Source organism: Pristis pectinata, chromosome 21 (assembly GCF_009764475.1).
Source record: "Pristis pectinata isolate sPriPec2 chromosome 21, sPriPec2.1.pri, whole genome shotgun sequence".
NCBI lineage: Eukaryota > Metazoa > Chordata > Chondrichthyes > Rhinopristiformes > Pristidae > Pristis > Pristis pectinata.
The window spans coordinates 31,703,535-31,728,611 of record NC_067425.1 but is presented as its reverse complement, the minus strand read 5'-3'; the positions used below and the strand labels follow the sequence as shown (position 1 = coordinate 31,728,611).

Here is a 25,077-nt window from a genome sequence, read left to right as displayed (position 1 = left end):
AATCCCAGCACCAAGATTATCAAATGTTTTGTTTGTTGAGGGTGCTCGGTTTTCTTTTTGCTTGTCTTCTGCACTGACCAGTTAAACAATCTCTTCACAGTAATGCTGGCCATTAAATCATTATTGGTGAGATTGTGAAGAAATTAGTTGCTGCTTTGCAATATGTTCTGCAAAATCTATTTAGTCAGTTCCTCAAAGAACCTTGTCTCTTGCCTGTAACCACTACTACAACTTGCTTTCTTGTGCCTGAATTTCCTAAACTTTGATCTGCTCCGGTAAACAGTTTAATAATAACACTTGGCACAATTTTTTTAAAATCTGTTTGTGGGTGTTAATTTACACTTAAGATCAGTTTTCTTGTATCACATTAAAGTATATAAAGCTTCCACTGTCTCAAACTATAGGATGCTTTATCACAAATGTAAGGTGCATATTAGAGAATAGTTTAGTGTGCAGAAGGGATTTTAAAACTGATAAGGGCAAAAGAAATATGAAAGTAGTTTTGAGGGACTTGCATCCTTCAGGAAATAAGCAGCTTGTCAGGAAGATGCAAGGAAATGTACCTTCTGTTATGAATAAGGCATGAGCTACATGTAGAAAGGTAAGATTAGATGAGGTGGTTCAAGGTTGATGTAATACAAGTACAAACGTGGGTCATGCGTTTCGTTTCTGTCTAGAATCATAGAAACGTACAGCATGGAAAGAGGCCATTTGGCCCAACTGGTCCACACTGATGAGTGGGCACCCTTCTGTATTAATCCCATTGCCCAGTACTTGGTCCATAGCCCTCTACCCAAGTGATTCAAGTGCTGATCTAGACACTTCTTACATGCTATCAGTGACCCAGCTTCAACCACTCTCTCAGGCAGTGCATTCTAGGTACCCTCTAGGTGAAGGTCTCCCTCATGTCCCCTCTAAATCTTTTTTTTCCCCTTCTGCTAACTGATATCCTCTGGTTTTATCTATCTCTATGGGGAAATGTTTTCAGTAGTCTTATCCTATCTAGACCCCTCATAACTCTCAATACCTCAATCATGTCCCCTCTTAATCTTCTGCTTCAGGAAGAACAAATCTAGCTTTAGTCTCTCAGACTGAACTGCTCCATCCCAGGCAACATCCTGGTGAATCCCTTCTTCACCCTCTGCTCTATTGCATCCTTCCCATGCCTTGGTGACCAGAACTGCTTGCAGTACTCCAGCTGAGTTCTGACCACGGTTTTATAAAGTTGGGGCATAGCCTCTCTACTATATTCAAGGCCCTGACCAATGAAGGCCAGTAACCCATATGTCTTCCCAGAAACCATAGAAAACTACAGCACAGAAAACAGGCCATTTGGCCCTTCTAGTCTGTGCCAAAACATTATTCTGCTAGTCCCATTTACCTGCCCCCAGCCCATACCCCTCCAGACCTCTCTCGTCCATGTATCTATCCAATTTACTCTTAAAAGTTAAGAGCGAGCCCGCATTTACCACATCAGATGGCAGCCCATTCCACACTCCCACCACTCTTTGAGTGAAGAAGTTCCCTCTAATGTTCCCCCTAAACCTTTCCCCTTTCACCCTAAAGCCATGTCCTCTCATACTTATCTCTCCTAATCTAGGTGGAAAGAGCCTACTTGCATTAACTCTGTCTATGCCCCTCATCATTTTGTAAACCTCCATCATATCTCCCCTCGTTCTTCTCTGCTCCAAGGAATAAAGTCCTAACATGCTCAATCTTTCCCTGTAACTCAACTCCTGAAGACCCGGCAACATTCTAGTAAATCTCTGCACTCTTTTAATCTTACTGACATCCTTCCTGTAGTTCGGCGACCAGAACTGCACACAATATTCCAAATTTGGTCTCACCAATGACTTGTACAACCTCACCAAAACATTCCAACTCCTATACTCAATACTTTGATTTATAAATGCCAGGATGCCAAAAGCCTTTCTTACAACCCTGCCTACCTGTGACTCTACTTTCAGGGAATTATGTATCTGAACTCCCAGATCCCTTTGTTCCTCTGCACTCCTCAGTGCCCTACCATTTACTGTGTATGTCCTCCCTTGATTTGTCCTTCCAAAATGCAACACCTCACACTTGTCTGCATTAAATTCCATCTGCCATTTTCTGGATCATTTTTCCCATTTGGTCCAGATCCCTCTGCAAGCTTTGAAACCCTTCCTCGCTGTCCACTACACCTCCAATCTTAGTGTCATCTGCAAACTTACTAATCCAATTTACCACATTATCTTCTAGATCATTGACATATACAACAAACAACAATGGTGCCAACACAGATCCCTGAGGCACACCACTAGTCACAGGCCTCCAATCTGAGAAACAACCACTCTGTCTTCTCCCACTCAGCCAATTTCGAATCCAGTTTACAACCTTACCACGGATACCCATTGACTGAACCTTCTGAACTAATCTCCCATGTGGGACCTTGTCAAAGGCCTTACTAAAGTCCATGTAGACAACATCCACAGCCTTACCTTCATCTACTTTCTTAGTGACCTCCTCAAAAAAAACTCCACAAGATTTGGTAAACACAATCTAGCACGCACTAAGCCATGCTGACTATCCTTAATCGACCCTTGGCTCTACAAATACTTATATGTCCTATCTCTCAGAACACCTTCCAATAATTTACCCGCTACTGATGTCAGGCTCACTGGCCTGTAATTACCTGGTTTACTCTTCGAGCCTTCTTAAACAATGGAACAACATGAGCTATCCTCCAGTCCTCTGGCACTGCACCCGTGGCTAAGGACATTTTAAATATATCTGCCAGGGCCCCTGCAATTTCTACATTAGTCTCTCTCAAGGTCTGAGGAAATACCTTGTCAGGCCCTGGGGATTTATCTACCTTTATTCACTGTAAAGCATCAAGTACCTCCTCCTTTTTAATCTCTATATGTTCCATGACAATAGTGCTTGTTTCCCTTCCTTCCATATCCACGATGCCAGTTTCCTGAGTAAACACTGATGCAAAAAAACTGTTTAAGACCTCCCCCATCTCCTGAGGCTCCACACATGTACAACCACTCTGATCTTCTAGGGGACCAATTCTGTCTCTTACTATCCTTTTGCTCTTGATATACCTGTAGAAACCCTTTGGGTTTACCTTCACGTTATCTGCCAAAGCAGCCTCATGTCTTCTTTTTGCCTTCCTGATTTCCTTTTTTAGTATTTTCTTACATTTCCTATACTCTTCAAGTACCTCATCTGTTCCTAGTTGCCTATACCTGCTATACACCTCTCTCTTTTTCTTAACCAGCTCACCAATATCCCTTGAAAACCAAGGTTCCCTATGCTTGTTACCCTTGCCTTTAATCCTGACAGGAACATACAAACTCTGCACTGTCAAAATTTCATCTTTGAAGGCTTTCCATTTACTGAGCACATCCTTGCGAGAAAATAACTTATCCCAATCCAACCTACCTAGATCCTTTCTCATTTCCACAAAATTGGCCTTTCTCCAATTTAGAACCTCCACTCGAGGACCAGACCTATCCTTATCCATAATTATCTTGAAAGTAATAGCCTTTTGGGTCCAGTGACCATAATGCACACCTACACATACTTCTGTCACCTGACCTGCCTGGTTCCCTAATAGGAGATCAAGTATTGCATTCTCTCTCGTTGGTACCTCTATATATTGATTTAGAAAACTTTCCTGAACACATTTGACAAATTCCAAGGCATCCAACCCTTTCGCAGTGTGGGAGTCCCAGTCAATATGTGGAAAGTTAAAATCCCCTACTATTACAACTTTCTGTTTCTTACATCGGTCTGCTCTCTCCCTACAGATTTGTTCCTCCAATCCTCTTTGACTATTGGGCAGTCTATAATACAACCCTATTAGTGTGGCCACACCTTTCCTGTTCCTCAGCTCCACCCATATGGCCTCTGTAGACGATCCCTCCAGGTTGTCCTGTCTAGGCACAGCCGTGATCTGTTCCCTAACCAGTAATGCCACTCCTCCCCCTTTCATCCCTCCCCCTCTATCACGTCTGAAACAATGGAAGCCCGGAACATTAAGCTGCCAGTCCTGCCCCTCCTTCAACCATGCCTCACTAATAGCAATAACATCGTAATCCCACGTGCCAATCCACGCTCTAAGCTCATCTGCCTTACCTACAATACTCCTTGCATTGAAATAGATGCACCTGAGAACATTACTATCATGTACAAACCTTTAGATTTCTGTCCATACCTGCAGACCTCGCATGATCATTTTCCTCCTCATTTTCTTCTCTAACACTCTGGTTCCCCTCCCCCTGCAGATCTAGTTTAAACCCACCGAAACAGCACTAGCAAACCTACCCGCAAGTATGTTAGTCCCCTTCCAGTTCAGGTGTAAACCGTCCCTTCGGAACAGATCCCACCTTCCCTGGAACAAAGCCCAATTATCCAGAATCTGAAGCCCTCCCTCCTGCACCAACTCCTTAGCCACGTATTTCATTGCATGATCCTCCTATTTCTAGCCTCACTAGCACGTGGCACTGGTAGCAATCCTGAGATTGCAACCTTGGAGGTCCTGTCCTTTAACTTTGCACCTAATTCCCTAACTCTCTTTTCAGGACCTCCTCCTCTTCCTATCCACGCCATTGGTCCCAACATGGACCACGACATATGGCTGCTCCACCCTCCCCTCCTGAGAATAACAAGAACTCGATCTGAGATATGACGGACCCCTGGCACTAGGGAGGCAACAGACATCCGGGATTCTCGATCTCTCCCACAGAATCTCCTATCTGTCTCCCTAACTATTGAATCCCTATCACTACTGCTCTCCTCTTTACCCTCCCTCCTATCTGAGATGAGGGTCCCACCTCGGTGCCAGAGACTTGACACTACAACTTGTCCCTGGTAGGTCATCCCCACCAGCAGTATCCAGAACGGTATACTTATTGTTGATGGGAAACGGCCACAGGGGTGCACTGCTCCTTCTGTCTAATCCCCTTTCCTAACAGTCACCCAGCTACCTGCCTCCTGACTTTTTAGGTGTAACTATCTCCCTGAAACTCCTATCTATGTCTGCCTCTACTCCCGAATGATCCGAAGTTCATCAAGCTCCAGCTCCCGTTCCCTAACACGGTTTGCCAGGAGCTGCAGGCTGGATGCACCTTTTACAGGTGTAGTCATCAGGGACAAGCGTGCTCTCCCTGACTTCCACATACTGCATTTCGGAGCACACAACTGCCCTAGCTGCTGCCTTCTTACCGAATCTGACTTAATTTAACTTAAAGGAACTTACCAGCCTTACCTCTCAGGTGCTAGCTCTTCCTCAGCCTCTGCTCGCTGAAGCCTCTTGAGCCAAAGCCTCAAGGCTCCACTCCTACCCTGAGCACTCACAACACTGGCCGCTCCTCTTAGTTACCCCTCCTGATATTCTACTTAAATATTTATCACAGATAACAGGTAACCTTACCTTTGCCTACCTACCAGCCACTCACCTGCCTTACCCCTTTACACCGAAGCCCCTTGAGCCAAAGCCCAGAACACTCTGCTCCCATTCACTCCGCTGCCCGTTGTATAGGCGGTTGGCTTTTTAAACTGCCCACGTCGTGCCTGCGCAGTCCAGCCCCCACTCGACCACTAAAAACTTTTAAAACACTTATAAAAATACTAACCCTAGTAAATTATAACCCTATTAAAAACTAAGCCTTATACTTAAAACTTAAGAAAAAGAAAAACTTATCTGCTCCGAAGTCCTCCGAAGCGAAGCCCATGAAGCCTCTGGTTTTTTTTTCTCCCCCTTTTTAAACTGCCCGCGCCGCGTTCAATGAAGTTGAAGTTAGGCAGTTCTGTCACTTATTTTTAGTACTATGAAATAGTTTTGTCTTTGCAGGTGTGAGCTGAGGAAGGCAATGGATGTAAACTACATGAAAGCAGAGAGGGTTGCATTTCTAATTCTATAGCTTGATAAATTGAAAAAGAAATTGTATATAGCTGAGGCTAGGCTTGCAGTGGAATGTTGTTCAGGCACTTTGTTAACTATGCCCAAGAATCCATTGTAATTATTTTCTAATAAGCCAACGTCTTAAGGCTTTTTAACCTTTTACATTCTTCAATAAAGCTGTTAGCCTGAAATCTTTATTCTGTTTCTCTCAATGGATGTGGCTAATTACCTCCAGCACTCTTTATATTTTGGGTGTACAGCCTCCACCAATATTTAACTTTTGTATTCCATTCTAGTAGTGCTTTATCAATTCTGAGATCTATTGATGTTGCATTTTGAGAAAAATGTTTCATTTTCAGTCTCTCCAGAGCCTCGACACTCCTAACTTGGTTATCACTTCAAACTCTGCATCTGGATTGCTCTAATTCTGGTCCCTGGATCATCCCTGGTTTTTAGGTGCTTCCTTATGATTGGCAATACTTTCAGCTGGGAAGATCCCAAACTCTAGAATTTACTCCCCTATTCTTTCTGATTTTATATTTTTCCTTTAAGGGACTCCCTAACATCTAACTTGAGGGTTTTGTCAGCTGATGAAATAGTTCCTAATAGTATAATATTTTAGTTTGAAAACCCTCTTTGAAGTGGCCTGGGATATTTTTGTTACTTCAAAGGCACTAGATAAATACAAGTTGTATGGTCTGCAGTGAAATTGATATTGCTATTAACCCCTTTATTCTTGGAACTGTTCTAGGAGGAATTCTGTCAGGGATTTCTGTTGGAAAGTTTGCTTTTGTGATGTCAGGTCGAGAGAGGACGAACTTGGATGGTCAGCAAAGTTGATGAGGCTGCCAGGTCTTGAGTGAAGTTCTTGCATAAAGCATGATTCCCTTTCCGTACAAATGAGCAACAGGATCCCTAATGGTTTGCACTAGAATGAATTACGGGGTACAAGTTATCAGTGTGCTTATGTTTTCAAGTTCAACCCCCCAGGACAGCATTTTGCATTTGTTTAGTGTCTTTAATGTTACTCTTCCAAAGGAAAACAAAATTTGACCCAAGTCATGGATGGAGATGGTGGATCAGATGATCTAAAACTTCTTCAAAGTGGAAGATTTCCAGGAAGATGGCAAAGAAACTCATTTAATAGCTGCCACTCCAGGGTTCATCTTGAAAGCAGCTGTTTGTTTTATTGTTTCACTTCCTTGTTGGCTTTTCAACTAAAGGTCAATTCCCAGTAGAAGGTTGAGCATAAGATCTGTTAGATGAATCCTAGTTGCAGATGATAATGCAGTCTGCCCGTGGAGTCCAGCACTCTATTCTGCTTTAAGAGGTGATCATGGATTGGATGTGCATAATTGACAAAGCTACGAGAACTTTACCAACACGAGCACTGTAATTTTCATTAGTTTTTAACTTCCCAATTGTGTTCTGTCTCTGCTCGAAATAGTCAGCCACTCACTGAGGAACTAGATCTGGCTTGTCAAGGAAAAATGTTGCATAATATGCACAGGACGATGTTCTGCAAGTGGAGAGGAATTTCCTTATGCTATTTTCTTTCTTTTCCACATAATGCCATAGAAAGAAACAATTAGGCCCATTTGTCTATGCTGTTCTTGGCTAGAGTAATCCAAAATTGATCCCACAGTTCTTCTCTGCTTTCAAAGATTGATTTTTTTGTTTACCTAAAGAGGTAGAAAGTCTGTGCCTCAGCTGCTTTCTGAGAAACCATAACATGACTACAGCTGTCTGCCTAAACACCTTTTAATTCCAGTTATAACTACCTCATCTGGACTCCTCAGTGGAACTTCCTGTTCACTAGTCTAAAACAAGTCTTAACTCTAATCTCCCCCACCTGTCCCTGCAGATTTCTGGGCTTCTGTCTTTCACTCCACCCTTTAAGAAAATCGCAAATGTCACTGCACTCTTCAAGAAGGTAGGAAGGCAAAATATAGGAAATTGTAGGCCAGTTGGCTTGACTTAAGTGGTTGGTAAGATTTTAGAGTCTATTATTAAAGATGAGGTTTCAGGGTACTTGGAAGCACATGATAAAATAGGCTGAAGTCAGCATGGTTTCCTTAAAGGGAAATCTTACCTGACATCTGTTGGAATTCTTTGAGGAAATAACAGGTAGGATAGACAGAGTCAGTGGATGTTTTTTTACTTGGATTTTCAGAAGGCCTTTGACAAGGTACTGCACATGAGGCTGCTAAATAAGATAGGAGCCCATGGTATTACAGGAAAGGTACTAGCATGGATAGAAGATTGCCTTCTGCCAGTCAGCCAAAGAGTGGGAATAAAGGGGGCCTTTTCTGGTTGGCTGCCAGTGACTAGTGGTGTTTCACAGAGGTCAGTGTTGGGTCCACTACTTTCGTGTAATATGTTAATGACCTGGATGACAGAATTGGCTTTGTGGCCAAGTTTGCAGATGATGCAAAGATGGGTGGAGGGGCAGGTAGTGTTGAGGAAGCAGGGAGTCTGCAGAAGGACTTAGATAGGTTGGGAGAATGGGCAAAGAAGTGGCAGGTGGAATACAGCATAGGGAAGCGTATGGTCATTCACTTTTGTAGAAGGAATAAAGGTGTAGACTATTTTCTAAATGGGGAGCAAATTCAGAAATTGGAGGTGCAAAGGGACTTGGGAATCCTAGTACAGGATTCTCTAAAGGTTAACTTGCAGGTTGAGTCGGTAGTAAGGAAGGCAAATACAATGTTAGCATTCATTTCGAGAGGACTAGAATATAAAAGCAAGGATGTAATGCTGAGGCTTTATAAGGCATTGGTCAGACCACATTTGGAGTATTATGAGCAGTTTTGGGCCCCATTTCTAAGGAAGGATGTGCTGGTGTTGGAGAGGGTCCAGAGGAGGTTTAGGAGAATGATCCTGGGGATGAGATGGTTAACGTATGAGGAGTGTTTGATGGCTCTGGGCCTGTATTCTGGAGTTTAGAAGGATGAAGGGGGATCTCATTGAAACCTGAATATTGAAAGGCATAGAGTGGACATGGAGTGTTTGTTTCCAGTAGTGGGAGAGTCTAAGACCAGAGGGCACAACCTCAGAATAAAAGGATATCCCTTTAGAACAGAGATGAGGAGGAATTTCTTTAGCCAGAGGGTGGTGAATCTGTGGAATTCATTGCCACAGACAGCTGCAGAGGCCAAGTCATTGGGTATACTTAAAGCGGAAGTTGATAGGTTCTTGATTAGTAAGGGTGTCAAAGGTTACTGGGAGAGTGGGGTTGAGAGGGAAAAATAAATCAGCCATGATGGAATGGTGGAGCAGACTCGATGGGCCGAATGGCCTAATTCTGCTCCTACGTTTTATGGTCCAGTATGGATACTATGTATTTTTTTTGTTCATGCTTGGATCAGTGGTTTCCCATTCCGAGTATCACCAGATTGCCATTCACTTTAACTCGTGTATTGTATCAATTGATGCATGTTTTATTTTGTTCAGTAGAAAATCCTGTTTACCTTACTAAACTTGGAATGAGTTGGAAAATGAGGTCGCTTCGTAGACAGCCAGGATGAAACTCTGCATCCTTGACAGCAGGTTTTGTGATAGTGATTTAAAAAAGATTGTTCAAGAAATTGCTCCTTCTGCCAACTGTTTTGTGTTGTCTGCTTTTTATCTATTCAGATAGTTCCTTGTTCTACTTGGCTCTTCACTGACGTAGAGCCATTAAATTGTGCTGCCTGAGTTGTTGCATTGATCCAAATACATATTGTACATGATATTTCAAAACATTAATTACTTGTATTAAAAAGTGTTGTGAATGCTGGAAATGCGATATTGAGATACTAGTACAGCTCGCACTAGTATGTTATCTTTTAGCTCTGTTTGGGAAAAGTGGCTTGAAAATAAAGATGTTCTCATTCAGGTTAGCACATTGCCTGAAACATGGCTGGTTTTTAATTGTTTCCTCTTCCCACCCCCAACACATTTTATCAGCTTAACCATGTGTATTCAATGCCACTTTCACTGCCTCCTATCTTGGTGTAGTACAGGTCCTCCTCAGCTTACGAATGTCTAACTTATGTACAGCTCGTACATACGAACAAGCGTTTGGTAGACTACAGGATATTGTAACTATTATTAACAAAAAGTTATTGATAATTGACTCAGCAGTAATTGGTTTGTACACTAATAGCATTCTACTGCCCTCTGTGGAAATATATCCTAGCTTCACTCTTGAACTTAATTTTTAGACCATTGCACCTTGTCCTGGAGCCTTCAGCCAGAGATAGTTTTCCTTTATCTGACTTGGAAGGTTAAGGTTCACATTTTAAGAACTGTTTAAAATGTAGGGATTGCAACCCTGGTTTGTGTAATGTTTCCTCATAATGGAGTGTAGTTGACTTTGATAAGTCTAAGATGCATTCCTTCCAAGGCCAACATATCCTTGAGATGTGATGCTCCTTAACTTTGATATCTAATCAGGACTCTGTACAGCCATGACAATTCTTCTACCCCTTTTTAATTCCAGTCTCTCGACATTTAAAAGCTAGCATTCCGTTAAATTCTGACTTCTGTAACTGCCACAACATTTTACTTCATGTACAATGGTGCCCTGATCTCTTCCAACCTCTGCTGTTTCCAGTTAAATCAGAAATATTTAAGTTTCTAGGGTTGAAACTGTTTGCAGTTCTCAAGGCTAAACAATAGCTGACCGATTTGAGGGTAACATTTCTACTGTGTGCCCTCCTAAGTGAAAGACTAGCTAAGATAGCTAAGAATAAGCCCATGCCTTTGGGCAATTTGCTATGCTTCAGGAGCCACTGAGTTGGTTATTCAGTATATTTCATTTTAAAAGCCATTTCATGTTACTTTGTGCTTTAAAACTTCTCAGATAAAAGTGGAGTGGATGTTGAGAGAAAAGGTTGTCACATTGATATACTTTCTGGTGGGTTATGCAAGATTATTAAATCTGTGGTTACAAAGGCAGGCTTGGGGATAAACACAATTTAGATAACTGTTATAAATATTGCAAAATGTTCTTTTATTATGTGATAACAGAGCTTATGGTTTTAATTAGAACAAAGTGGAAACATAAGTACTGTAGCTCACTACCAGTCAGACTTTTGTACAAATTGAGTTGAATGCTGAGGCAGATTTTTGGAGAAGAATTGAGGAAGGACTACCTGGAGGTGTATTTAAAGGTACTTGATGGACCTGTCTGGCTTTGTCATCTAAAGATTTTTTTCCTTGAGCTTTTCCTTCCCCATCCTCAAACATTAACTTGCCCTTGGAATGTGAGTTTGACGGATATCATCTGATACATTCTTCAAGTATCAGTAGCCGCACGTGAGCCTGATGGTGGGACGCAAGCCAATTCACTGTGCATCGATTTCATAAAGTACAATCCTATGCATTTGCCCAACAGGTGTAGTAAATATTGGTGACCACCAGTCAATTAAAGTAAGGAAGTTCCATTTCATTTTTGAAGGCATTAATGGTACCCTGCATCCTCTTAGCAGAGTTTACTATGAACAAGGAAATGAACTTTTGACCTTCCTGGTGGGTGAAGCTCAATTGGTTGAGGTAGGAGGATGCTGAGTACTAATACAGGTGTTCTTTTGTCGGTCACTTTCCACAGTGTCCAGTGTTCTGCTACTATAACTTCAGTGGTGGTTTTATGGAATCTCATTACCAAGTTATGCCAGCTGAGCTAAAGCCCATTTAGTGTAGTCTGAGTGAAATCTTTGCACGTACTGGGCTGCCAAATAATATTATCATATAATTTATCATATTCTGATTTATCAACTGTTCCGTTTTAAGCTTTTCTGTTGCTTTGTACTGTGCTGAATCCACACTGCAAAATAATGGTGGGGGGGGGGGTGGGAAGAGACCATGGTAATAGGTTAAAGGAACATTCGGGCAAATACAGCTTTGTAGGGTTAAGTCAACAATTCTCTTATGCAAGTACAATTTTTTATTGAGATTGGTGAGTTTTCCCACATGAACTGGAAGTGCTAGAATAGTGGAGAAAAAGCCTGGAATTAAAAAATAGTATGTGGGTAGCATTGGTGGTTTCAGGCAGTGGCTTGGTTTTTTTTCTGGGCTTCCATGTGGAATTGAGCAACTGTGGACTGTAAGTTCTGGTTGTAATGAGGTATATTTTCTTGTACCTTTCTCTCAAACTCTGCTAGTAGGAGTAGTTACTGGCATTGCACAGCTGATAAGACGCGGGTACTAGTGGCTTCCTTTGCTACACCCAACCCTTCCCTTTTGCTGGCCTTGTGTTTATTCCACTCTGCTGCTTCTATGGATATAATGTCACAACGTTCCATTATCAGCTGCTGATCTGGAACTGGGAGCCACACTGCAGCTGTGATGGCCTATATTTTGCAGGGGAATCTCTGTGAAACTGCCACTGTTCACTGATGTTATTCTGCATTACTAAGAGAAATGTTCACGTTTCTGTGCATACAAATGTGGAAATCACGAAGTTGGTCAGTTTTTCATTGTTGTTCCCCTGAATGCTTTCTGCAGGATTATTTCAGTGAGGAAGTTCTTAGTTTGGGCTGTTCACCATCATTTACTATAGGGAATCCACACAAACAACCTGCACCATCTTAAACATGTCCCAGGAACATTCTTTCCTTTGGTTTTAGTGGAAAGGGCCAGCTGCAAGTGACAAAATGTTAGTTTGTTTTGTTTAATTGCTTGAGTGTACAGGCAGTATTTACATGCATATATACAAACTGCGTAAGGGTTTAGTTCCTGAGAACTGTCCATAACCAATTTCTCCAAGCTAGAAGTGTCTGTTTTCTATAGTTCCAGTTGTACACTTGCTAAAATTTGTTCATTTCATTAAATAATCATTCTAACACTATCCATAATTAAACTAATGGAATATTAGTGTCCAGTCATTAATGAATATCATGAAACATTGATATTCTCATTTGCATCTGCCTGGATTTCTGCAAGGCATCAGAGGGCATTTGGTATTTCTGCAGCATACATTTCCATTAGATAGAAATGACAATCTTTCAACAACTTGCCATGTGTAGTGAATATAATCTGCCATATCATTGCCTCATATTCCTAGTTATGAAACTAAATAGGCACAAGTTTAATCTGATAGGAAAAAATAGAGTAATTGGATTGCATTTTGGAAAGTCAAACCAGCGTAGGACTTGTGGTAGGGCACTAGGGAGTGTAATGAAACAGAAGGACCTAGGAGTACAAGTGCATAATTCATTGAAAGTGGTGTCACGTGGTGGTGAAAAAGGCATTTAGCACACTGACCTTAAATCAGGGCACTGAGTATAGGAGTTGGGACATTATGCTGCAGTTGTATGAGTCATTGGTAAGGCCACACTTGGAGTATTGTGTACAGTTTTGGTCACCATATTATAGGAAAGATGTGGTTAAACTGGAAGTAGTGCAAAAAAAAAGATTTACGAGGATGTTGCCAGGACTAGAGGGCTTGAGTTATATGGAGAGGTTGGCCAGGCTAGGTCTTTATTCCTTGGAACATAAGAGAATGAGGGACAAACTTAGAAGTCTTTAAGGCATAGATAATGTGGATGGTAACAATCTTTTCCCCAGGGTAGGGGAGTCCCAAACTATGGGGCATAGGTTTAGGGTGAGAGGGGAAAGATTTAAAAGGAAATGGAGGGGCAACTTTTTCATGCAGAGGGATGAGTATATGGAACGAGCTGCCAGGGGAAATAGTTGAGACAGGTACAATGCTATCATTTAAGAAACACTTGGATAGGTACATGGAGGGGCGGGTTTTAGAGGGATATGGGCTGAATGCAGGAAATTGGGACTAGCTGGGTGGGCACCGTGGTAGGCATGGACTGGTTGGGCCAAAGGGCCTGTATCCATGCTGTATTTCTCTATGACTCTGACTAATTTATGTAGAACAGATTTCCATTAACTTTTTTGAGCAAATGAGAAAATTCTGTACAGTGAAAAGCCTATTGTCAAGTATACTTCAACCACTCAAAGGGACAAATTATTTTGTATCTTGTCATTTCAAATATGAATGGCCGTTAGTTCTGATCTGAATGAATGGTAGAGCAAACTCCATGTTAAAGGTTCCTTTTTTAAATCTTATGCCAGGTGTGCAATTTCTCTTCTGACCTGGGACAAACGATGACTTTGGTAGTGGTCATTCTGGTGTGACACGTGATTGTGATATCTGTCCATATACTGTAGGATGATGTTCCATCTTTTGAGCTGTCATGGATGTTTATCTGAGTAGTTTCTGTGGGATAGATGCTGTGCAGTTATTATTGTATAACATTTTCTATGATGGTGATGTCTGAGCTACTTTTTTTTGTCTGTAATTTTAGAACCCAAAGTCCCCACCATTAGAAGAAGAGAGCATTGGCAGGGTGTAATAGTAGCCAATGCATTTAAACAATTGCTGAATTGATTTTCACCAGCATGTTCCTGTTGAAGTAGGAGATAGCACTACATTAAAGCAGACAAGCAATGTTGAAGATATTTTGGTTATTTGAAAGCTTTTTAAGGTATTGGTTTAAATGTTATGCTAATTGTAATTTATTTGTGTTGGTCCTGTAGTTGAATGGACTCTGTGAAGTTGTGTGCAGGTTAAAGATAACTGCTAAGAAATGCACATTATTGCAAGTACAGTAACCACAACTATCAGATGGCTTTCTTGAATAGCTTTGTGTTTTCTGTGCACAACAGGGTGGTGTGTGCCTTGAAGGGAATCTTCAGTTGGTGGTTTTCTATGCACCTGAAGGCCCTTGGTGGTAGCAATTGCAGATTTAGGAGGTGCTGTCAGAGTAGTCTAGGTGACTAACTGCAGTGCATGTTGTAGATGGTGCAAGCTGTAATCACTGTTTGGCGTTGATAAGAATGAGGCTGAAGCCATCCTATTTAGTAGCATCCTGTGCACCCTCCTAAACATTTACCCTCTCCTTCATTGCAGTATAGTGGCTGAATGTGTACTGTTTACAAAATACACGTCAGTAAGATGCTTAAAGCCTTTCCCAGGTGCATGAACAAAACTTAATCATTGCATGTTCCACTGACTTGCTGTGCTCAATTGTTAGAGTTCATTACCGAGTGCCTCAGTGTCCCATCTTGAACAACTGCAGTGATTCAAGGTGGCAGCCCACAATACAATGCTGAAGGGCCATTTGGGGATTATATGCCGCCTCTGCTGTTCACGCCCATGAACTGTGAACTAAAGAAAACGGTTCTGCAGTTCGGCTGCAAAAATGCGAAGTTGTTTCTGATGATGTTCATCAAAGTTTAATGTTATTCTAGGAAACCAAGCTGTATTTTTGCTTTTGTGTATGAGAGTCTAAGTTCACTCCACTATACCGAAGGCACTTCGACCTATGTGAAAGGAGTGGCTTTATGAATGCCTTTAAAATTTTAGGCAATGATTGGGTCTTGTAAATATTTGTTTTGTATTTTAGAGAAATGGCATTGTCTCATTTTGCATTAAAAAGTTACTGAGGTATGCTTGGAATATTATGTGCAGTTTTGATTTCCTTGCCTAAGGAGGGATATACTTGCCCTAGAGGGAGTATGGCAAAAGTTCATCAGATTGGTTCCTGCGATGGAAGGCTCGTCATATGAGTGATAGGGTCAACTTGGATGATATTCACTAGATTTTAGAAGAATGAGATGGATCTCATTGAAACATACAAAATTTAGGCAGACTGGATGTGAAGAGGATGTCTCCAGACTGGTTTCCTCTGGTGGCACTTCAGAACAAAGGGTCATGGTCCCAGGAGATGGGGTTAGACATGTTTTCAGAGGGGTTGATCTGTGGAATCATCTAATGTGGAAGCCCAAGTAAGTGAATAGATTTCTGGACACAATGTAGCAAGGGGAATGAGAAGCAGGTGGAAATACAGTATTGAGCAAGAAGATCAGGTTTAACTGTATTAAATGGTGGAACATGCTAAGAGGACTGAATGGCCTCCTCATATTTTCTGTTTCTAAACTTTCAACTCTTGCCTTGGGATGAATTCATCTCCCATTCCACACCTGAACCCAGCAAAGAACTTTAGCAGTCACTCACTGATGGGTGCAAGCTTGAGGTCATTGTGATGCAGATATTTTCACCACTATTCAGCAATTTTAGCAAGAGCTTGAGGCTTTTCCCACCCACTTCATCTGCTTTGAGAATATCCTATACGTTTCTGCTTCATTCTTCCTAAATGCTGCTCCATAAATTCAACTGACTACCTAAAGGTATTACCTGATTAAGGGTACTTCTCTTCCACTTGAGCATATTAGCACCTTTATATTCAATAACTGTGAGACTTTGTCACCCTCACAAGTGAACACACTGTATTTGGAATCTGTTTCTTCCCTCTGCCACACCACCTTGTATCACTTTTGAAGAAGGTGTTCGTATCTTGAACAGCTAGCATCTTTGATGTATTTCACATCTAACAATAAATCCATTTCTGGGAAAGGGTGTTTGTGTATTTGATATGTCGTAGTTGGGGAAACTCTGCTTTTAATTCTCCCAAGACCAATAATCTTTCTTTTTCTTTTTAGCAACCTCGTCAGTGAGGAGCATGGATTCTTCTGAAGCAGAGATTACTGCGCCCTCAGCAGAGAGTGCTGCTGATCCTTCCATAGTGGAAGGATCGCTCTTCAGTACATTGGACATCTTTCTATTCTCCCTCATTGCTGGGTTTGCAATCTATTGGTTTGTCTTCAGGAAGAAAAATATTGATGTCCCTGACTACAAAACATTACAGCCACTGTAAGTGTTTAAACAAGAATTCTGAGAAAGATGTTGGGAATTGATTTGTTCTCTCCATGAGGGGGTGGGTGGTGTTTTGTGGTTGGCATCCTGTGGTTGGTGAACATCAATAGAATCTTTCTAAAGTTTTTGGGCTGTTAGTAAGAATGGTATTATATTGTAGCCGAACACAGCACGTGGCAGGAAAGAAAACGCAAAGACTGGTGGCTGGACTGGAGCACACTTTACTGACTGAGACAGCGCGTGCACTCGCTAAAGTAACCGAGAGCCTCTCTGGCGGACGTGACATGCGGTCCCTGCCGGAAGGCCCGCGTCGCAGTTAGTTCGCATCGCACTCCCGCGCATGCGGCCGCTGATGGCAGTTTGAGTCCTGCAGGTCCGGGCCGCTACAGTATCATATTTAATCCTGCATATCAGTGTCATATCGGTGCTGTCACTAAGGCTACCTACTTCTGTAGTATTGCCTGACTCTGCCTCTGGAGGCATACAGTGATCTAGTTAGATTTGGAATGAAAGGATTACTTTTATTGTGTATGAAAACAAATTTATTTTTCCCCCCAAAGAAGGGGATGCCATAAAAAATTCCTGAGTGCAGATCTGTTTGCAGTGAGTAAATCTGCTCTCGCATAGGTGGGTGTCACAGAATCCTAGTCTTTCATCCCACCACATCCATGCAGGTCTTTTTGCCCAACTACAATTATCCCATTTGCCTGCATTAGGTCTGTACATATAGATGAATTTCACCACAAACATCAGATTAAGCTGTAAATGCTGTTACCAAGCCACCTATCTAATTTACTATTTAGTAAGTGGCAGAATATCTCATGGAAAAGAAAACATGCATCTAGCCACCTCTGCCATCATTTTCTCCAGTATTGGTTGCTGTTGGGTGTTTACTAAATTCATTGAGCAGAGCATGTAGCCAATCACACTGAAGAATTCTGAGATGGCAAACTAGAAGTGAAAAAGCACAAAGTTTAACTGGTGTCTTACAGAGGTGTAAAATAAAGATCCAAACATGCATGTGAGATTAAGATGGAAGTTGAAATTTCATATTTTTGAAAGTAAACATTGAATTTGGGAATGGTTAGTAAGTTTGCAGATGCATTAAAATAGGTGGTGTCATTGACAGTGAAGATAGTTAACAGGATTTATAGAGGGATCTTGATCAGCTGGGTAAATGGGTAAGGAGTGGCAAATGGAGTTTAATTTGGATAAGGGTGTGGTGTTGCATTATGGGAAGACAAATGAGGGTAAAACTTTCTCAGTGAATGGTGGGGGCCTGGGGAGTGTTGTACTCATAGGTCCCTCTGTTCTACAAGTACATGGTTCCCTGAAAGTGGTGTCTCAGGTAGATAGTGGTGAAGAAAGCTTTTGTACACTGGCTTTCATCAGTCAGAGCATTGAGTGTAGTAATTGGGATGTTATGTTGCAGTTGTACAAGATATTGGTGAGTCTCTATTTGGAATATTGTGTTCAGTTTTGGTCACCCTGCTACAGGAAAAATGCCATTAAGCTGGAAAGAATGCAGAGGAGATTTGAGGACGTTGCCAGAACTTGAGGGACTGAATTACAGACAGAGGTTGCACAGGTTGGGACTTGTTGGCATTTAGTAGGAACCTGACAGGCAACTGTATATAGTATATAGAATGAGCTGCCAGAGGAACCGGTTGAGGCAGATACATTAACAACATTTAAAAGATACTTGAGCAGGTATTTGGATAGAAAAGGTTTAGAAGGATATTGGGTAAATGGGACTAGCTTAGATGGGAATCTCGGTTAGCATGGGCCAAAGGGCCTGTTTCCATGCTATATGATTTTATGACAATCCATAGACTTTGGAGCCCATGGGATTGATAATCAGTAACTTATGCAACAAAATGCAAGTGTTTTAAGAGCATGAATGGTTTGTAGACATCTGATTGCTTGCTTCAGTTCATTGATTCTGTTTGTAATGTTATGCACCCTTCTCCAGTGTAACAATCAGTGGAGCAGCAGGGAATGACTGACAGCAGCTTCTGTGTTATTGCACAGAGCTGTTCCTTCTGCAAAATCAATCTAATTTTCCTAAACTTTAATTTTTGATACATAGTCAGTAGGCTTGCTGGTAAGACTTAAGAAGTTGTGTATTATTTAACTTCATGGTCATATCTTAGATAAACCCTTAACCTTTTTAATTTTTTTAATCTTTAAATCAGCCTGGTGATTGCTTTAATAAAAGCACACTTCAATACAATTTAATAAACACTTAAAGTACACAATGCCACTAAATGTGGCTGTACTAAATTCATCACTTTATATTCAGGGCTTCCAGATGCAATGCCAATTTGCTCTTTTAACCACATTACCTAATTTTGAACTGCATCTGCTTCTGTTCCTTTTTATGATCTGTTTCCTTGTAATCAACTTGAGCACCCTAAGTGAAGTTGCATAGATTTCCCCACTTGCTTTATCGTCAGCATTTTGATTGACTGTAATTACTTGAAGTAAGCATAACTGCTGTTGCCACCTAGTTATCCAACATGGAGGTGGAAGTCAAAGTTGGGTGATGTGCTAATCATGGTTTAGTTGGCAATATGTACAAGTTGAAGTGTTTACACCATTGTCACATGAGCACTTGAATGTTAGGCACAAGTCCTGATTGATGGAGATTGGGGGTTTAGGGTTTGGAATGTGGTGCATTGAACGTTGCTGGGGCTGGTGATACAACTGATGGGGTTGAATATTTGAAAGTGCAGTGCTACAGTGCTTATGACTTGATTTCTGGCATAAATTGCCACTGCTATCAGGTCTCACTGTTTGATAGATGAGTCTCTTACAGTGGATAGAGTATCCATCAGAACAGTGCTGTAAAGTTTTAAAGATCACACTCATCCATGTGCTGTTGTTTCAAATTCTATATCACTTCCCCACTTGCAGCATAGTCAAACAACACAGAAACAGGCCCTTTGGCCCAACTGGTCCATGCTGACCAAGATTTCCATCTAAGCTAGTCCTGTTTGCCTGCATTTTGCCCATATCCCTCTAAACTTTTCCTGTCCAAGTACCTTTTTTAACGGTTATTAATGTACCTGCCTCAACCACTTCCTCCAGCAGCTCATTCCATATGCAGACCACCCTCTGGGTGGGAAAAAGTTGCCCCTCGGGTTTTCATTAAGTCACTCTCCCTCTCGCTTTAAGCTGATGTTCTCTTGTTCTTGATTCCCCAACCCTGGGTTGGGGGGGCGGGGAGGAAACTGTGTGCATTCACCCTATCTGTGCCCGTCATAATTTTATACACCTCTATAAGATCACCCCTCATTCTCCTATGCTCTAATGAACAAAGTCTCAACCTGCTCAACCTCTCTTCATAACTCAGTCCCTTGAGGCCTGGCAACATCCTGGTAAATCTCCTTTACATGCCTGCATTATTTTGAAATGTAGGCTGACTTTGAGCTATAGAGTAGCTTTAAATAGTTATAGTTACAATGTCAGTTTTTTATACACGGAAGGAATTTGAGCATTCCTGGCAAGGTCAGCATTTATTGCCTATTGCTGGTTGTCTGGGATGCCTTCTTCCTGAGCCACAGTAGTCTGTGTGGGGGAGGAAAAATATATTTCCAAATGTCCTTTGGGGAAATTCTAGAACTTGGGCATTAATGAAGAAATACTAATTATAATTACCAGTATGTTCTACTTGGGCAAAGGGATGGAGGAGGAATTTAGCAATTGGTAGTGTTCCCATGAACCTGCTTCTTTTGCAACAGGTTGTGTTCAAGTTGTGGTGTTGAAGCCTTGGTAGGTTGCTGCAGAACACTCTTGTAAATGTTACATCTGTAGCCGCACTGCCAGTGTTGGAGGAAGTAGATGTTAAGATGGAGGATGGAGTGCCAATCAAATTGGCTGCTTTGTCCTAGATAGTATCCGTCTTAATACTAGATAGTATTAAGCTGCTTGTAGTGATTTGGAGCAGCAAGTATTGGTGGGGAGGGGAGGTGGGAGTGCATTTTACATCAGACTCTAGATTTTGTAGGTGTTAATCAAAAGGTATTGAGTCATCAGAAGCTGATTCACATTGTGATTTGGGGTAATTGCCAGGAACACACAGTCAGCAAGGTGGATAAATTAGAAACCAAGTCATGGGTTAATACCATATTGTGACAACTGCATCCTTTTCTGGAGGTTTGTTGAATTTACCCCCTGGAGGGTTCTGAATGAATAGCCAAAGTTGAATTAAAAGCTGCTTCCATTCAATTTTTTTCCCCATGACTTGGATTGCAATTGGGACAGAGTTTATCCAAAATAAAACTATTTGACTTTGGAATAAACAGCTGAAAAATCATTGAATTTATGATGTGCTTAACTAATAATTTTGTAGAAAACCATTGTTAGTTAATCTGATCAGGTTTTACAATTCCAGATAGCTTCACAAATGTTTGTTCTAGTAGTGTAATTCTTCCACTCCATATCCACTTCTCCCAGTGAACCCCCTAACCCTCCCATAATGTTTGAGCTGCTCAAGATGCTGGGAAGATGTTGAAGTTAATGTAAGCAATTGGAAGTGGATCTCAATCATTAAATTGGTTTTCTAAATGCAAATATGTTTAGATGGTGGAAAAAAAGGGATTTTGGCAGTCCAGGTATACAGCTAGTATAAAGCTAACAAATACAAATAACAATCAAAATGCATTAATAAAACATTGATTTTCTTTAACTTCAAAGGGGCTTGAGCATAAAATGAAGCAGTTACATTTCAGTTTGTCTGGAGCTTCAGTCAGATTCCATCTGGAGTGCTGCGTTTTGTCAGGATCATTATATATATTAAAAGAGAAAAGATGTAATGTCCTTTGAGGGTGCATCGTTGATTTGCCACAATGGCAAGGCCTTATTATGGGTTGCATTTTGAGGAGAATTGCCTAAACTAGGTCCATATTTGCCTCGAGTCTAGAAAATCTGGAGTGATCAAATTGAATTGTTTGAGATGATTAAATAAACTTTATCAAGCAAATCCACAGCAACTATTTCATCTAGTGGTGGAGAACCACAGGATAGTTTTTTGGAGCCAACTCCATGGCAGGCAAAAAGCTAGGCAGCACTTCTCTGACAGGCGAATAGAAATCTGTAATCCTCTGACCCCAAAAGGTTGTGGTTGTTTGAACAATTGGTGCTTTCAGAGTGACATAAGTGCATTTTTTGAATGGTCATTGACCTGAAATGATGTTTTTTTTCTTTCTACAATGTTGCTTAACATGCTGAGCATTTCTAGCACAGTTTTTATTTTTGATTTTCAGAGTCCGTGATATTTTGCTTTTAGTATATTTTTGTTGGGCAAGAATATCCAGCATATTAGAACCAAAGCTGCCAGGTAGATTTGAGGTGTGGGTCATCAATGGTATAATCGAATAAACTTGAACCTAAAGAAAAATCAATTTTTTTTTAGTTCAATCTTGTCATTCAGTTTCTGGCTTATGGTTCAATTGCAATTTCCCCCCTGCTCAGGATGAAAACAAATTTGCAGCTGTCCTTCAGATTATCGTAGATGTTGGTTGGGAAATAATTAAAAGTGAATGTGAAAAGGGAGCAAAGACTGCCTGTTGTGTGTGGTGTGAGTTAGCTGACATTTGATTAGAATTTATGCACATTTTCTGCAAATGTTTACTATCATACAATTTGGTAAGTGCCACTTGTATATTAAAAACAATCTTTCTTTCAATTTTGCATTATAATTAACAAGGACTAACATTGATTGTTACCTAATTTTTGCATTCTGTGATTGTTTGATGTAACACAGCATTCATTTGAAGTGAAAAGAACAGGGATATGTCATGAGTACAGACCTTTTATGATAGATTAGGTAACCATAGCAGCAGGCTGGCTCAGTTCAGTCCTGCAACAGCTGCCTTTGGGCTCAGCTAGTCTCCTTGAGAGGGCATTGGATGTGATGCTGCTGTTGCCAAGGGAAACACCAGTGCAGAAGAGAAACGGATTGCAAAAAGATTTCCTATACAGATGGACAAGGATTCCAACAACTAGAAAATTGTATTTTTAATCCAAGTGCTACATTGTCAGCCGATCGTAGTATGGCTACAGTGACAGTGCAAATTTAGGTTAGCTGAGATTTCCACTGAAGAGTTGTGAGGCTATACTTTATTGTACTCAAAGATCTTGGTTGTGGATTGGTGACAGAGTGAATAGTTCATTGGGGGAAATTAAAACACAAGGTGGCATAAATGCAAGGGAATTCTGCCTAATTTGTCAGCTTCCATGATAAGCTGGGAAACTTGCAACTGAAATTATGGGCTGCATGTACTCTGTTCGCCAGCAGGAAACAGATCTAAGCAGGTTGGTATTTGCTAGTTAATGTTGTTCATTAATACTAATGCAAGATGGCCTGAAGCTTGGCCCTTGTTAATTCTGTACTCATGTATTCAGTGCTCCAGGTTTAACTTGTGGTACAGTGGAGGTGGAGGCTGGGTCTCTGGGAAAACCATGGCAGCAAGGCTATTTGTCTCCAGAGGCAGTATTTGCCTGGTTGCTGCCAGGAACTGCCCTTGAGGTTAGGGTAAAGGAGAACTGGTAAGAGAAGAGCCAAAAAAAACTGTGGTTATTGGAAATCCAGAACAAAATGTTGAAAGTACTCAGATCAGGCTGTGAGAAACAGTTTACATTTTGGGCCAATGTCCTTTCATGGGAACTGGGCAAAGTTGGGGAATGAGCACATTTTGTGCTGTAGAGAATGAAGGAGGTTGGAAAGTAGGCACAAATCAGGAGTGATGGAGTACCCACTTCTTGTCTGGGTAAGTGCATTATCAGAATCAGGTTTATTATCACTGACTTATATGTCGTGAAATTTGTTGTTTTGCGGCAGCAGAACAGTGCAGAGACCTAAATTACAAACTAAATAGTGCAAAAAAAAATGAAGTAGTGTTCATGGACTGTTCAGAAATCTGATAGTGGAGAGGAAGAAGCTGTTCCTAAATCATTGAGTGCGGGTCTTCAGACTCCTGTACAACCTCCGCTGGTAGTAATGAGAAGAGGGCATGTCCTGGATGGCAAGAATCCTTGGAGATGAATGCTGCTGCCTTGAAGCACTGCCTCTTGATGTTCTGGATGGTGGAGAGGGTTGTGCCTGTGATGGAGCTGGCTGAGTCTACAACACTGTGCAGCCTCTTGCGATCCTGTGCACTGGAGCCTCCATACCAGGCTGTGATGCTACCAGTCAGAATATCTATGGGTGCATCTACAGATATTTGCAAGAGTCTTTAGTGACATGCTAAATCTCCTCAAACTCTTAATGAAGTAGAGCCGCTGGTGTACTGCCTTCATGATTGCATCACTGTGCTGGGCCCAGGAGAGAGCATCCGAGATGTTGATGCCCAGGAACTTGAAGCTGCTCACCCTTTCTGCCGCTGACCTCTCATTGAGGACTGGTGTGTGTTCTCCTGACTTCCCCTTCCTTCCACAATCAATTCCTTGGTCTTGCTGACCTTGAGTGCAAGATTGTTGTTGCGACACCACTCAGCCAGCCAAACTATCTCACTCCTATGCACTGTCTCGTCGACATCTGAGATTTTACCAACAACAGTGGTGTCATCTGCAAATTTATAGTTGGTGTTTGAGTTGTGCGTAGCCACACAGTCATGTGCAGAGAGGGTAGAGCAGTGGGCTAACCATACATCCTTGAGGTGCACCTGTGTTGATTGTCAGCGGCACAAAGGTTCAACACCATCCAGGACAAAGTAGCCTGCTTGATTGGCACCCAATCACTCTAAATACTCACTCATTCACTATGCCATCAGCACAGTGTGTACCTTCCACAAACTGGCCTGCAGTTATTTCCCTGGGCTAGATTGACAGCTCCCAATACTGAGACCTCTACTGTCAAGAAAGCAAGGGCAATAGGTGCATGGGAACCCCAGCCTTGCAGGTTCCCCTCCAAATCACACACATCCTGACTTGGAAATGTATCACTGGACCTTTGTCACTGAGTCTGAATTGTTTAATTCTCTACTCAACAGCACTGTGGGAGTATCTGTACCAGAAGGACTGCAGTGATAAGCCATCATCTTGGATAATAAAGCTTGTTTTTTGCCAGTGATACACTGAGCCGGAAATCATTAAAAGAATGTCTGATAAGTGGAAACGAGAGAGACTGATGAAAATGGTGCTGCTACCTGAGGATGCTGCGGGTTTTTTAATTGCATATAGAAGATTAACGAGGACATGAAAGAGGGAAAAAATATAGTATTGCAGTGAATGGAAATCTGAAATTGGAGAATGCTGGCCCTATCACTCGGTACGTCAGCATCTGGGAAGAAAAAAATCTGTCTTCTGGTAATGATATAACTTTCACATTGTCGTTAACACTACAAGGCTTTTCCCACCGTCAAATCAAAATGTAAATCTGCAGCTGCAACATCTTGAGCAAAGTGCAGTCACAATATTGAGATGACTTGGAGGATATTCTGTATGAAAAACTTCCAGGGACATTGAT

The 25,077-nt window shown here is 41.5% G+C and overlaps 1 protein-coding gene across 11 annotated transcripts in view; it reads left to right on the top strand.

The window, feature by feature from the left end:
• The window catches only part of LOC127581137 (NADPH--cytochrome P450 reductase-like), a 77,399-nt gene that overhangs the window by 5,769 nt on the left and 46,553 nt on the right, over window positions 1–25,077 (top strand). For all 11 annotated transcript variants that reach the window (XM_052035161.1, XM_052035160.1, XM_052035170.1 and 8 more), the window contains exon 2: window positions 16,394–16,604. In XM_052035161.1, the coding sequence (XP_051891121.1) occupies window positions 16,414–16,604 (191 nt within the window). In that variant the 5' untranslated portion in view covers window positions 16,394–16,413. The remainder of the gene's footprint in view (window positions 1–16,393; window positions 16,605–25,077) is intronic.